Here is a 16,262-nt window from a genome sequence, read left to right as displayed (position 1 = left end):
TTCAAGTGCAGCAGCAGCAGCTTCCACTAAAGTCTGAAAGCTGCATTGGGAGCTCAAGCTGTTGGACATGGGCAGTAGAGTTTTGGATGACCACAAGTTAATGGACAGAGGTAAAGGAACAGTACAACTGATGCCATTGTTTCACCAGGACAACCATCGAAAAGACCATTCATCTCCTGAAGAGGCATATCCAGTGACTCAATTAGTCTGTGTGCCCTCCAGTTCGGCCCGTCAAAGTTATTGTGGCAGTGTGATGATGTGCTATGCATTGCACAATGTGGCGATGCAAAGGGGAGAGTAACTGGAGCAACATGAAGGCCATAAGCATTTGGCATCTTCGGAGGCCGAGGATGATGAAGAAATTGAGCGCCCAGAGCAAGCACTCCATGCTGAGGCACAGCTGAGGAATCAGCAGATAGATGTGTATGACAGGGACGCACAGGGCACCCTGTTCCATGCCAGATTCACCTGAGAAGGACCTCTCCTGCATTCTGGAGTTTCCATCCTGCCTCCTTTGACAAAAAGAACAAATGCTGCTATCTTTCACTAACAACAGCCCTCCCCATCATGTCTGCAACACAGCCATCATGCAACCAACTCCTGGACTTTGCTGCTCTATCGCAGATTCCATGGCATCCATGGTTCTCGTACTCATGCATTTGAATGAACCACATTACACTTATGAGATCGCCAACATAAGATCCTTCATTCAATTGCGACATACTGTATTTACAGATAAATACATGAAGCCAGCCAAGTGAGATCCCTAGGGATTCTTGCAATTTCTATTATATTTTACGTGAGCTTCTATGTGGTGCTCCCCTTATGGCTGAGCACGACATGGAGGCAGCATGCTTTTGCATATGCTCTGTCAAAGGAACTGTTTGTAACTGCCGTCCTTTGGGTTGAGGTAATCGTGGGGGCTTTTCACTGACTATCAACCCAGGGGCAGAGTTGGTCTTGGGCCCAGAAAACCGAACGTGTGTCTCAGCCCCAGAATGTTTCCGAATTGCTTTTTGTGTTGCTTAGTTATTTCAGGTAAATTAACAATAAAAATTGTTGTTCTAGATTTTAAAGATAATGTCTTATTTGCTGAATGACAGTGAAAAAATTTTAACTGTACTCCTTGCTCTTCACTAATATAGTCCCCACTATTTACATGACCCTTATATGGACACCTGCCTATATTAGACAAATGGCGCTAAGCATTTGTCATCAGCAAATGCATTCATTACCTTGTCTCCTTAAAAGCCTTGTGAGACTGTTTGATAGACACAGACCAACAGACTATTTGAGAGCATTTGTAATAAATTGGCCTTGCAGACTTCACAACATGCTCATTTTGGAGCATGCAATTTTGTTATTGATAGATTTTAACTTTTGAGTTTGTCAGTATAAGTAGTTAAATTACATTCTACCATTTCCTTGTCTGACAGGGTAACTCTGGCCTGGGATTCAGTATTGCTGGAGGCACAGATAATCCTCATATTGGAGATGACCCTGGAATATTTATTACTAAAATTATCCCCGGTGGAGCAGCAGCTGAAGATGGACGGCTCAGGTAAACTATTCAGATGAATATTTTTTAATACATGCAATTGTTTTTGAGCAAACTAGTATAGAAAACATATAGGTTGCAATTAAAAACAGAAAATGCTGGAATTGCATAACGTAAAGTTCCGACTGTTGGCACAATGGCCCCTCACTGTTAACCTTTTCATACAGACAACTTATAAAGTAATTTAAATAGAGTCATAGAGTCATTATGACACAGGAGGTGTTTTGGTCCATATCAACTCTCCATAGAACTATGCAGTCTGTCCCATTGCCCTGCTCTATCCCCGAGGCCCTGCCCTGCAATTTATTTCCTTCAAATGCCTATCCAATTTCCTTTTGAAGTCATTGATGATCTCTGCCTCTATCACTCTCGTGGGCAACGAGTTCCAAGGCATTACCACTTGCTGCATAAAAAATTTCTTCCTCACATTTCCCCTGCAAACCTTGCTCAAAACCTTAAATCTATGCCCCTTACCCTTGTACTATCAGCTAATGGGGACAGTTTTTCCCTGTCTGCCTCACTTAATTTTGTCATAGTCTTGTACACCTCTGTCAAATCTCTTCTCAATCTCCTTTGCTTCAAGGAGAACAACCCCAGCTTTTTCAACATTTAGCTTAAATCCCTCATCTGTGGAACCATTTTGGTAAATCTCTTTTGCACCTGCTCAAGGATCCCCACATCCTTCCTAAAGTGTGGTGACCAGAATCGGGCACAATACTCTAGTAGCAGCCTAACTAGAGCTTTATAAATGTTCAGCATAATTTCCCATTGTTTGTACTCAATGCCTCCATTAATGAAGCTCAAGATATCATATGCTTTGCTAACCAATCTCTCAATACATCCTGCCAACTTCAAAGATCTATGTATATGCACTCTAAGGTTCCTCTGCTCCTGCACCCTTTTTAGAACTGTGCCATTAAGTCTCTATTGCCTCACTATATTCCTTCTGCCAAAATGCATAACCTTACACTCCTCTGTATTAAATTCTATCTGCCACTTGTATGCCCATTCTGTTAGCCTATCTATGTCCTGTTGCAGTTGATTCGTATCACCCTCACTGTTTGCCACTCCTCCAAATTTGGCTACATCAGCAAATTTTGAAATTTTACTCTTTATTCAAATGTCCAAGTCATTTATAAATATCAAAAAAGCAGTGGCTGGAGTGCTGACCCTTGGGGAACACCATTGTCTACCATGTTCCCATCTGATAAATAACCATTTACCACGTCTTGCTTTTTTGTGTCCTGAAGCCAATTTTTAAAATCCAGTTTGACATTGATGTTCCTATTTCGTGAGCGTCAATGTTGTTAAACCGCCTTTTATGTGACACTTTGTCGGGTATTCTATATCCTGTCTTTGGTATCTAAATACAAAGTATGCTATAATAAAGATATTATATAGGATTTATTGGTTTATTTATTAATTAAGAACTATAAGTAATTAATATTAGTGCACCATAATTGAAAAAATAAGGGAAAATTGAAGATAACACTGTAAAACAGATTAACTGATATAGAATACCAGAGACATGAGTAATGTTACATCTGTATAATAGTGCAGATAGATGAAGCAGTGACAGACAAACCGCAACCTCAGGATTTCTGCATTCATCTGCCCTTGTGCTAAATCCTGAAGTTACAGTCGGTTTCAGAGCGGTAATGACAGCAAACGCTGATATTTTGTCATCTAAAACTTTGCAAATTCTGAGCTATTGTCCCAGTACTAAAATTACATTTATGTGAATTGTGAAATAAAAGATAAAGGATACTGCGTTTTGGTTAAATTTTAAACATTGTATTTTCTGCTGTTGAATCCTTAAGAGGCAATTCTTTACATGCCATATATGAATGAAAAACAGTTCTTCCAACCACATAACAGCATTTAAATTCTGCCTGTGCCCTGACTGACTTCTTAATTGAACTTTAAAAGCATTCATTCCCCTTCCTGTACAGAAATATGTGAGTGCTGAGATTATGGACAATTTCTCAAAGCATGCAGTTAGTTGTAAGTTAAGCTTAGAAGCTGCAGAAGTGAATAATAGCGAAATTCTTCAAATCAATGTTGAACACAGCAAACATTAAATTGGATTAGTGCCTTCTCCATTTCCAGTCAGCCAGTAACAATCTAACAGCTGGGCCTTGATATTATGAACTTGGCCTTGATATGAAACTTCTGCAAGAGCAGGTAATATCTATCAGTGTTTGCAGGCTGTCCTATTATAAATTAATTTTGAGGAGGATACTCCATAAGCCTTGGTAGTTGAAAGAGCCAAAGGCTTTTGTGAGGACAACAAAGGCCATGCACGGTGGTTGATGCTGTTCCTTGCACTTTCTTGAATTTGCCATACAGTGAAGATCATATTTGTGGTGCCTCTCAATGGGCGAAAATTGCACTGCGATTCTGGAAGGAGTTCCTTGGCCACTGGGAGGAGGTGGTAGAGGTGGATCTTTTCAATGGCCTTTCCTGTGAGAGACAGCAAGGAGACTCCTCTGTAGTTACCATGATCAGACTTGTCACCCTTCCTGAATATAGTCATGATCACAGCATCGGAGATCCCCTGGTATGTGCTCTTCTTCCCACATGAGGGATATGAGGTTGTGTAGCTATGCCAGGAGTGTAGTTCCACTATGTTTAATAATTTCAGCAGGGTTCCGGATTCCATCTGCTCCAGGGGCTTTATTGTTTTTCAACTTTCGAATTACTTTTTCAACTTCAGTCCAGACTGGGGTAGTGCTGAGACTGTGCGGACAGGGTATTGATGACTGGAGATGAGGATGTTCAAGTCGAAGACAGAGTCTTGGTTGAGGGAGGTCTTCAAGATGTTCTCTCCAGCAAGCATTGACTACTTCCCTGTCCTTGATGAGCTCATCTCATTTTTGGCTCCCAGTGAGGTGGGCCCTTGAGTGCTTGGGCCATGGATCATCTTGACAGTGCTGGAGAAACCATGCATGTTGTTGGTGTTCACGATTTGTTAGATCTCCTGTGCTGTTTCTACACATCTACAGCAGGGACCTCAAAGCACTGGAGAAGGACCACCAGAAGTGCCTTCCAAAATGCTCCAAATCTATGGCAAGAAAGACGGCCTAACAGCAGCATCCTCTTAAACCAACTTGCCCAGCAGTGAGCTGCTAAGTGGGACATGTCATTCGTATGGCTGACACCAGACTCCCGAAGCAACTGCTCTACTCGGAACTCAGTCATGGCAAGAGACTCCCAGGAGTGCAATGGAAATGCTTAAGAGATGTCCTCAAAGCATCCCTGAAGAGGTCAAAAATACTTGTTGGCTCATGGGAGACTCTGGTTTGTGACCAACCAAGATGAAGAAGTCTCATTCGGGAAGGCACCAAACACATTGAGAGATTTTGTCGGGAGCATGCAGAGGTGAAGTCGAGGCATTGGAGGGAGTGCACACACCTCCAAACAATCCATCTACCCAATTCTTCAAGCACCACCTGTCCCGCATGTGGCAAGTCTGCATATTATGCACTGAACTTATGAGCCATTTCAGAACCGATCGTATTGGAGTGGAATCAAGTCATCCTTAATCTTGAGGGACTGCCTAAGAAGAGAAGAAAATATAAATTAATATTCTGAAATATTCTTTGATACAAAGACTGCTTACATGTTGCTTAAAAAATCAAATTGCAATTTGTGAACTAAATTGTTATGATCCCAGCTGATGTTACAACTGGACAAGCCTGATCCCAGGGTGGAACCTGGCTTGATAGATCCTAACTTTTATTTGTTCGTTTAGATACGTGGAGAGTGGCTACTGAACAGAGTCACCGGAGTCAGGCAATGAACTTTTAACAAAACAATAAAACATTTATTTAACAAGAAAAGATGAACTATATTACAATACTCCTTCACCCACAGCTATACCTTTATAGATATATGCAGATTTGTAAGGACAACACAAGTTACAAAATATATCTTATATTCTAATGTTCACAGTAAGTAAACAGTCCATATAAACCAATAGGCAACCTGTGGTCAGACACACCACACTCTGAGACCAAGTGACAGATGCCACCTCAACCAGATGCTATGGCTCTCCTTCACCCCCCCCCCCCCCCACCCCCAAATGCTTGTCACACTGTGAGCCAACCTGTCTCACTGAGCTCTGTCCCTCACATGAGGGTCCCAATCTCCACTCTCAAAGAACTTGCTTTGGAACCTTCTCCCAAACTGATATTTTCTCTCAGACGCTCTCTGCAAGGGTCCACCTCCAGGGTTGCGAACTCTCCTTCCGATGTTCCTCTCCCCTGGGCTACCACATGCATTCAAGCTTTCTTCCACACATTCTCTCTCGCCGACTCAGCCATCAACAGTACACCAATGTTTCACATGCTTATAGCAGAGTTACAGACCTTCAGCTGTCCCTTTGGACCTTCTGACTTCACACAAGCTGTTCTCACTTTAAATCTGCTCCCTGTAGCGTTTGTCTCTTTAAGCATGAAACTTGGAGCCTTTCTCTGCTCCTCACTCTTAACTTCACTTAACAGGATCTTGCCAGATTCCTGAGCTTCCTTTGTCTAGAAGGTCTGCTTGGGATCTTTCCTGTTCCACCCCCCTGGATTTAGGGACTTTCTTCTTTAGCTTGGGACTTGTTATCTGCCCCTTTGCTCCAGTCTCTCTCTGGCAGCCTCTTTTGACCAACTTTGGTTTTGAACTGGCTACCTGAGCCTTCTAGGCTGCTTCTGCTTGGCAGCTGCTCCCAACAGAACTCAAGACTTTTTTTTTCAGTTTGTGTGTGGGAGGGGCCTAACTCTCTAGACCCCTGTTGCAAGGCAACAGCACAGTTTTTTCTACTCTTATGTTTGCTTAACTTCTCTTTGGGGTTGTAAAACTTTCATTACAAATGCAGGCACCTTTTAAAGTGAAACTAAAACTCAACTTGACCTTTTCTTAACACACAAATACAGAAATACAAATCAAACTTAAACTTTAAAGCTAAAACTCATTTCTAATACCCACAAATACAAATATAACTTACTTAAACTGTCTCTATTTCCTAACAAAATGATGGATGATGGTATTTATTTTTCTCTTCCAGTTCGCTTGTGAGATGCACCTATTGTCTGCACAAATAGCCCTTTGTAAATCTGATGCAAGCTAAAGAGATAGGGCAGAATCATTCCAGATTTGCACTAAATGTGGTAGCAGGCGGGAAAAAGGACGCTTTACCCGTCAGCCGCAATGGCGGCATTTCACGTTGTATCATCTGCTTCCCACCTCATTAGTTATGCAGCCATAGGAAACACACCATCTCACTGGTGAGTGGCCTCTGAATCGCCTGCCACACCGTTATCACACCATTTCGTCATTCTGGGTGCCATATCTAAACTGTAGCTATGCACACTTTTCTCAATACTTGCAGCTCATGACTGCTCCAGTGAAAACATGGCCCTGAAAGCCAGGAAGAGTTCAGTGACCCGTCACTGGAATGCCTTTTGAAGGCCCGCCATGATGTCCTCCACCCTCGCTCTGGGTGCAAGAGGTCCAGGAATCTCACCACTCTGGCTTGGGAGGTGGTGGCAGTGGTGGTCAATGCCAATGCTGCACAGAAGCCATCCAGTGCAGAAAGAGGATGAATGATCTCATCCATGCCACCAGAGTAAGGCAATCATCTCATCACTCCAAACTCTCACACTCAAAAGGCCATCACACATTCACTGGCATCTCACTCATTGCCAGCTCAAGCAACATTACCACTCGCTCTCTCACACACACCCTCACATCTCCATATTGAGGCCACTTGCAAAGATCAACATGTGCCCCCACACACACCCTGGGTTAGCCCCCTTCCCCAGCACAGCCCTCACCCTGCAACCCCTTGCTTGAGGCCACTTCCCTCCCTTCCCCAAACAAGCCCTAGCCCTGCAGCCATTGAAATGCCACCCCTGCCTTATGGCTGGTCTGGTAGGTAGAGACCTGCCCATGAGTCCCCCTGAAAGTGGTGCGGTGTTGCCTGCGAAGCCTGGCATTGATGACCATGAATGCTGCCCGAAGCAAGGTAGGCAAACAATCCTCGAAGTCCCAAACGAAACGCAGCTCGCCAAGTGCACATCACTTATGTTCAGTTGTGAAACATGTCGGCGTGATTGCATTGGATGATCCAGCGTGGGGGGATGATTCCGGCAGGCAGGGTTTATAATTATGTGCAGAAGAATTAAAATGATGTTCCCGATGTCTGACAGCGGGAAACGCGGCCCGCCATTGACAGGTGGACCGGATGATTGCAAACTGGTTTCACAACGTCATGAAACAGATTTTTGGCCTTCCCACCATATTGTCCACTTACGCCTGCTATGATGCCCGACGCCAATGGGAACTAAAATTATGGACTAATGTGCAACTGTCTGCACTCAATGGCTCAGTGAGTTTACTCAGATAGTAGTTCAACATGCAAACTAAGGAAATCTGTGCTTTGTTTGTTAATTTCAGATGGTTTGCTGTTAGGAATGCTACAGCTGGTCTCAGTGTTTTTGAGTTAGGGTTAGATAAAATCATCCAATGTCCTCTATTGAAATAGTGGATGTCTGGTGAGAACAGGATTCAGCTTCACTGTAAATTCTGCCCTCCGCACCTCCCCCACCGCCCAAATCCCAAATTGTTGTCTAATCAGCTTCTTGACAGTTACTGCCAAAGCTCATACAAATATTTGTCAGGGGACAGAGGGACTCAACATTAACTCCCACAGGACCGTACTTTCACAAGGATGAAGCATGTCCAAGAGATGATGCAATGGGTAAATTTTTCATCCCAAGTTGACAAGGAGAAAACGAATAGTTTTAAAAGGACAGCAACTGTCACCTCCGATACTACAGATGATAATAAAATTGACAGCATAGTGTTCATGACTTTTTTGGATGTTCACTGCAGATGCTTTGTCAGGAACATCCTTTTCTGGAGCTGCCTGAACATCAGGTTCTTCTGTGGGCACCTACAATTCTGTTTCCTCAACTCTTGCAGGCACAGCTGACCCTTCAGACACATCTGTACTCGGTTGAGTTCTCTCAACCAGAAGTGTTGACTCGATCGTGAACACTGGTGTAATAATTTCTTGGTGATTTGTTTCTCTCCTCTTTATATGCTCCACATGTCTTCATATGACTTGGTCATCCACCTTCACTTGGTAAGAAAGAGGTCTAGTCACTGCACTTATTTCACCTGATAACCACTTTGGTCCTCCTCCAAAATTCTTCACATATACCGCCTCTCCTACGGTAAGCTTCCTATCATGATAATGCCAGTCATGTCTAGTTTTCTGACTCCCCTGACTCCTTTGCATCTTCCCCCCTAAATTTGGCATTACTAAGCTCAATCTCCTGAGATGGCGTTTCATCAATAATTCCACAGGTGTGACACCTGTTGTTGTGTGAGGGGTCGTCCTATAATGGAAAAGATAGCATGCTACCTTTGTTGCTATGGAATCTCCAGTCAATTTCTTCATTCCTGACTTGAATGTTTGAACTGCCCTTTCAGCCAGTGCATTTGAGGAAGGGTGGTACGGTGAAGTTTTTACATGAGTGATACCGTTGAGACTGATAAACTGTTGAAACTCAGCACTCGTAAATGCAATGCCGTTATCAGATACGGCCACTTCTGGTAGTCTGTGAATGGCAAAACTTTGATGTAGCTTCTCAATTGTAGCAGAAAGCGTTGGTGACTTCACCTCATATAAACGTCCATCCATTTTGAGTGGGCATCAACAATAAGCAGAAACATTGTTCTCATGAAAGGTCCCATGTTGTCAATGTGTAACTGCACCCATGGCCTTCTTGGCCACTCCTGAGGGTGTAATGGAGCTGTTGAAGGTAACTTTTGCATATGCTGACACTCCACACAATTCTTCATTAAGCTCTCTATTTCTCTATCTATCCCAGGCCACCATAGATAGCTGTGTGCTATGGTCTTCATTCGGAAAATTCCTGGATGTGTACTGTGTAGTCCAATTAACATTGGCTTTCTTCATTTTGGAGGAACAATCACTCATGCTTCCTATAATAAGATGCCATCTTGGCTGGTTATTTAATGTCCTCTGTTAAAATACAGTTTCATTTCGTCAGATATCTGCTCTTGTGACCAACCATGAAGAACTTGTTCACGTACTTTGGATAAGACTGGGTCTCGACTTGTCCAGTCTCTGATCTGTCTAGCACATAACGATGATGAATCTAAGAAGTTCAACAATAAAACTAGTTCTTGTGCAACTGGGACATCCTCATCTTTTTCTTGTAAGGCCAAACAACTAAGTGCATCAGCATTTACAATTTGAGTTCCAGGCCTGTGGCTGAAAGTATACTCAAATGCTGCCAGCATCAACAATATTATTTGTGTTATTGTGTCTTCTTTCAATGGGCTTTCTTCTTTCAGACACTAACTTTATTTTCGGCCTTCTTTTCGACTTCCATATTGGCGAGACTACTCCGAGATGCAAGCTCATTTTGAGTGAACTCAGCGGTTGAGTTTCCCAGAATTTCATCATCTATCTGCTTCTTGGAAAATTCTGCAACTTTTGTCTCCAAAGCCTCTTTAGCTTCGTGCAGCTGATTCTTTAGCTCTTCCATCTCTTTCTTTGCATTGGTGCATTGCCTCCTAGAAAATTAAGTATTGTCGTGTCTTCTCTGCCAACTCATCCTTCATTTTACTCATAGAAGTGCAGAACTCTTTCTGTTTCTCCTCATACTTGTCCAGAGGTGCATACTTAGGAGGGAAACTGGTAGTGTGTGAAGGTCTTTCGGCAAGTTTTCACTTTTCTTTCATGGGTTGTTCACCTCAACCCAGACTCTGTCCCTCAGGATGGTCTCTCCTAGTTATTTTTGCTGTCCTACCGTGCCTTTGCTTGAAACCTCCTGCCTTTAGGTTGTTGGGTCTTTAACACTCCTTTTCCAAAACAGGAGCATTTTCAGCTTTCTTTTGGAATTTCTGTGACAAATCAAGGTTGATTACCCTCAGCAAGTTTCGTCCTAGCAGGCTTGGTCCTCTGCCTCTCAATACCAACACTAGTAGTTTTGCTGATTGGCTTCCGTAATGGGCAGTAACTCTGCTTATGCCTTTGACTTGGATGTCTTCATCTGTGTAAAGTTTTAATTTGGCATCAGTTTCTTCCAAATGTAATTTATGTTCACTATAATTCAAATATTTGAAGGTGTGTTCACCAATCACTGTAGTGGAAACTCCTGTGTCCACTTCCATTCTGATAAGCTGATAGGTCTGTCATTTACTTGCAGTGTTATATATATTGGCTCTGTTTTTTCCAACCTTCAAGTTATACAATGAATAAATATCTGAATCTGTTACTTCAGACTCTTCTACATTGTAGATCTCACAGGGTTTTTTCTTTTGTTTGAAAGTCTGCCTGATTCTTTCCTTGCACTGAATCATTAGGTGTACGTTTCGATGACGATAAAAACATTCAATTTTTTTAAACTGCCAACCATTATAAGGTTGTCTGTTTCCACCTCTGTTGCCATTATTCCATGTATTCGCTGCCAAGTCACTTCTTTTTATTGCCTGCTAACGGTGGCTGTTCCCCACTTCTCATCAGAGCCTTGCATTTTCGCACCCTTTTTGATTGGGGCTTCCCGCCCAACATGGAGGATGGCGTTATTTTGCATTCCCTGTCTGGCTTTCCCTTACTGCGCTTTCCATGGCCAGTGCTATCTCCAGCACCTTCTTAAAATCCAAATTTGTTTCAGACAGTAATCTCTTCTGAATCGTGTCCTGATTCACACTGCACACTAGACTATCTCTGAGCATGTCATTTAAAGATGTACCAAACTTGCAATGTTCTGTCAACTGTTTCAAAGTTGCCACATAACAAGCAACTCTCCCTGGACTCTATTCCTTGAGTTAAATTTGAATCATTGCATTGTTACTGAGGGCCTTGGCTGGTAATGAGCTTTTACGAGGTCCACCATTTCCTCAAAACTTTTCCAATCAGGGCACCGGGTGCCTCCAGACTTTGAATCAATCCATAGGTTTTACTCCCACACATGGATAAGAGGATCACTCGCCTCTTCTCTTCCCCCGCAATGTCGTTTGCTTGGAAAAAAAAATGTGAGGCGTTCAAAATAATGAGACCAATCGTCCATGGCTGGATCAAAAGGATCAATTCTTCCAAATTATGGCATTCTGTGGGGATTGCTTCATGATTAGGATGGAAATTCTACTTAAAATTACGTGTGAGATACAACCTGATTTAGTTTCACTTGATTTATTTTGTTAACTTGTTTTATTCTCAAAGCCAGTTTATTGTATCTTCGCTTTCTCCTCACTTTTTTCTTGCTTTTTCTTGGTCTCCAGTTTGTTGGATTCTGGTCACAAGTCTGTTGGGACTTATGGATCCGGGTCGCGTGCTTGCTTTGGGATGGCTCAGTTGATACAATAGACAGAGTAGGTCAGCAGACAGTTCTTAGGCGGAACACATTCTGTTTCTTTACAAAGCTATTCAGCAGCTATACTTGTGTGCTTTCAATTCAAAACCTGTCTCTACACCACTGACTCTAACTACAGACGACTGACGACTGAGGTAGCACATGCTACTCTTATATTGGATACTAAGATCATGTGATCTTCCATTATAACGTTCTCCTTAAAGATATATTACACATCAGATTACCACGTGCCTCATTAATAATTCATTCCCAGGAAGCACGCCGGGTTGCTGGCGTGCGGCTCTGATTCCCCCACTCTGCCATCAACTCAGTCTTTAGTAAACCGGGTGCCATATTTAAAGGCTGCCCATGCACTGAGCTAACTCACTTCAAGGGATAGGAAGCTGCTGGGAACTGATGGCTGCAAAAGGAGGAAACATGCTGCCATCAAATTTAACGATGCCTCCCTCGAATGCCTACTGGATGCAGTGGAGGACCGCTGCGATGTCCTCTAACCCCACTCTGGATGAAGACCAGCGAGTAAGGTCACTAATTCAGCATGGGAGGCTGTGGTAGCAGTGGGCAGCACCATCGGCCTGCAAAAGAGGACAGCCACCCAGTGCCGAAAGAGGATGAACGATCTCCTCCGTTCCTCCAGTTTAAGTCAGCCTTCTCATCACTCTCAACTCACACACTCACAAATCCATCACATATCCACAGGGATATCACTCACTGCCAGTTCAAGGGACGTCACCGTTCATTCTCTCACACACACCTTAATTTGCCTTGCGGATCATGTCCTCATCCATCCACGGCACCAATCACCACTTGCACACACAGCCAGGCATCCTTGCTATCTGGCCTGGCAGGCGTCCTGCTTACACTCTTTCCATCTGTATTCATGTGGGACAAGCTGGCACGCAACAAACGGGAGAGGTCGCAGACTGGTGGAGGAATGCCTGACATCAAGGTCCTCACGGACTTTGAAAATAGAGTCATTCAGCTGGCCGGCGATGATCTGAACCGTTCCTGTGCTGATGGTGTGGTTGGCAGCGCTCAACCAAGTGAGGATCTAGCAGTGCAACATACATTGGACAACCTTGCTGTGAGTCAGTTCCCCTGTTCTGCAGTAACCTGCCATCCACTAATTATCTCTCCTTGCTTTTACAGGCACATCTGGGAAGTGCCCAAGGAGGTCCACAATCGAGGTCCTCAAGTCAAGTCCTGAGAAACCCTCGGAAGAAGATTCTGATGACACCCTTATTGAAGACCCATCACAGCACTCACCCACACCCTCCCACCAGTGCAGAGACATGCACCTTAGTGGGACCTAGTTCTATTTTAGCCTCGCGGTCACAATCTGGTGAGCACATCGCACTGTCGGATCCACAGCAGCCGGTGGCACGGACTTCCAAAGTTTCTGGCGCTCAGAGGACTGTTGGAGGCCAGAAATCTGTTGAGTCCGAGTCAGATGACGAGCCTCTGGACTTGGCCTTACTTCAGCTGCTGGAGCTGCAAAGGCAAGCTTGGAAACATCAGGAAGGGATGTCCGCTGCACTCCTCAGATTTCAAGGCAGGCTGGAGGAATCCGTCCGCCTTCAGTCTGAGGTGATAGTGCAGGCACGCCAATGCTCCAAGGTCAACACTGATAGGTTGGCTGCCGCCTTGGAGACCTTGGTCCAGGACATCAGTCCTACACTGCTGCGTAGGCTGAACTCCATTGCTCAATACAAGACGGGTACGGGGTAGCTCGATCTCACTTCAACTTCCCCTTTTCCTCAAGGAGTCAGCCAGGGGCCCTCGGGCACCCATAGGAAGGAGGATCAACAGGTGCACACCCCTGGGCCATCCAGGTGACTCCAGGAGTGTCTGGCCCATCCAAATACTTTCTTCCTATGTCCCCAGCAGCTGCAGCTCCACAGGCTGAGGAGGGTGCCACTGCCACTCAGCAGTACCCTGAAAGCAGGCTGGGGCCCTCCAGGTCTCAGCCCTCCAGAGGACATTTGCCAAGGTCATCACAGACAGAGCGTAGTAGTTAGCAGGCTGCCTCCACTTCTGCCGTGGATGTCGGGGGAGCACCAAGACAAGGTTGGGAAGGTTAAGAAGATGTAGTTACGCAGCCTAGGCATGGGTGTTAATCACTTGTACATAATGTTCACTATTATAACTAAACTCCCAAGAATGTCTCCTTGCCTATGGCTCCTTGTTATGATACACAGTGTTCGTGTCACTCAGATATGAAACCTTGGTTCCTGCACAAGATAAAGGCAGGTGTCTCAGTCCAGGGCCTCTCCCCTGTGCTTTGTGCAACCTTCCCAGCACACTGATGGTGCACCTTCACAGTCACTGGATACATCAGTCATGCCTGCACCACGATGGGGCATATCATTGCTGCCAGAATGCCCTGGGCCGGCAGCGCAGAGTTGCGTCATTCTCTTTGTGCTCTCAGCACCTTTGAGGTGCAGCTGGCCCTCATCTCATCAGCATCTGTATCCTGGTGGTCCTGAAGGGTTCAGCTCATGATGGATGCCATAGGATCAGGAGAAATTAAATTTTCCATGCTGCATCTCCATGATATGACCCTGTTCACAGAGCATAAATAAGCTGCCATCAGCCAGACAGGAGTCAAACATTCACATAAGCAAGCATGAGGATCTATGGAGTGTGCCCACAGCATGTCGTTGTCATCATCCTCCTGGAATGTAAGGACTATGGGCATCCACTGCATCTCCATGACAGGAGCCATCAGCCAGACTGGAGTGAAATGTTCACAGATGCAATGTGAGGATCTATGGAGTCTCCTCATTGCACGTCGTCATCATCCTCCATGAATCTAGCAGCTATGAGGGCCTCCCAAGTGCGCATGCCTTGCCTGGACAACGCGATTGCCTCATCGCTGTCATCCTCGCTTTCACGGGCCTTATCACCCCCATCCCAATCGACATCCTCCTCATCGGATGAGACATGCAGCTCCTCCATCTCCTCCTCAGCTAGCTCCTCCCTGCTTTGCAGCCCCAATTGTGAAGGGTTCAGCAGGTAACGACAATGCATGACACCCTCCGTGGACTGTATTGCAGGGCTCCACCAGACCGGTCCAGGCACCCTCATTTTCAACATCCCAATGGTTTCCTCCACCAAAGTGCGAGTTGCAGCATGAGCCTCATTGTACCTTCTCTCTGGTGCACTCTGAGGCCGCCACAGAGGCATTATCAGCCACGTCCTCGCAGGTACCCCCTGTCCCCGAGGTGCCAACCCTGCACCCTCTGTGGACCCTGGAAGATGTCAGGGATCTGAGACCTACTGAGAATGAAGGAATTGTGGACACTCCCTGAGAACCGAGCGCAGACCTGTAGGATGCATTTGCACACCTGCTGAACATTCAGCGAGTGGAAACCCTTGTGATTGATGTAGTTGATCACTTGTTGCCATGGAGATCCTAGTGCCATGTGAATGCAGTCGATGGCACCCTGTACCTGTGGGAAACCTGAAATCTGTGTAAATCTCAGCGCGCTTGCTTCCTGGCTTTCCTGATCCTGGGCAAAATGCACAAAGTTGTGTGCCTTCGCAAAGATGGCATCCATGACAACCTAGATGCATTTGTGTGTGGAGGCTTGCGAGATCCCGCAGAGGTCAACAGTGGAGCCCTGAAAGGAGCCACTGGCGTAAAAAATGAGCACAGTGGTCACTTTCATGGCCACTGGCAGTGAATGACCTCCATGTCCCTGTGGTGCCAAATCCTGCAGCAGGTGGCAGATGTGATCGACCAGTTCCTGGTCCAGTTCCCTGGACATGCGCAATCTTCGGCAACACTGGTTCTCGGCCATCTGTATGTATCTATAGACGCTGAGTCTAGCTAGGTGCCCACCCACAATGGTTCGCTGTGGGTCTTCATCGGTATGCACAGGACCCCAGCTGTCCCTTCTTGAGGGTGCTGCTCCTCCCTCTGCCCAGCCAAGTGCCTCCGTCGCTTTTTTTTCCTTTGTCTCTGCTCCCTGTAAGCCACGAGGCATACAGTTAGTTCACCAGGCTTAATGCTACTGATGTAATCCTGCTGCAGGATGAAAGAGAGAGATGTGTGGGTTAGCATGGTTAAGTTTGAAGGCCCCTTAACGCATGTCAGTTGGTGCTGGCCACCACTTAGATGGACAGAGTTTAGTGCACTGCATGGCTGTCTGAAACCCCACCCACTTCTGCCCCACTTCACCTGACTGATTGGCCGCAACTTCGCCCACTGGACTGTATTTTGTGCTCTCAGCTCAGGCGCACACATTCTCCTAACCTGCACTGCAAGGCTGCGCTGTTGGCTTGAACCATGGGAGAGA

General features: G+C 45.2%; 1 protein-coding gene across 1 annotated transcript in view; it reads left to right on the top strand.

Moving 5' to 3' along the window:
- Positions 1-16,262, top strand: part of LOC144682415 (disks large homolog 2-like) — a 1,267,833-nt gene that overhangs the window by 780,178 nt on the left and 471,393 nt on the right. Inside the window, exon 10 of the mRNA XM_078544824.1 lies at positions 1,437-1,561. Coding sequence (XP_078400950.1) covers positions 1,437-1,561 — 125 coding nt within the window. The remainder of the gene's footprint in view (positions 1-1,436; positions 1,562-16,262) is intronic.

This window comes from Cetorhinus maximus, chromosome 7 (assembly GCF_964194155.1).
Source record: "Cetorhinus maximus chromosome 7, sCetMax3.hap1.1, whole genome shotgun sequence".
Classification (NCBI taxonomy): domain Eukaryota; kingdom Metazoa; phylum Chordata; class Chondrichthyes; order Lamniformes; family Cetorhinidae; genus Cetorhinus; species Cetorhinus maximus.
This window is presented reverse-complemented; position numbering and strand designations above follow the sequence as displayed.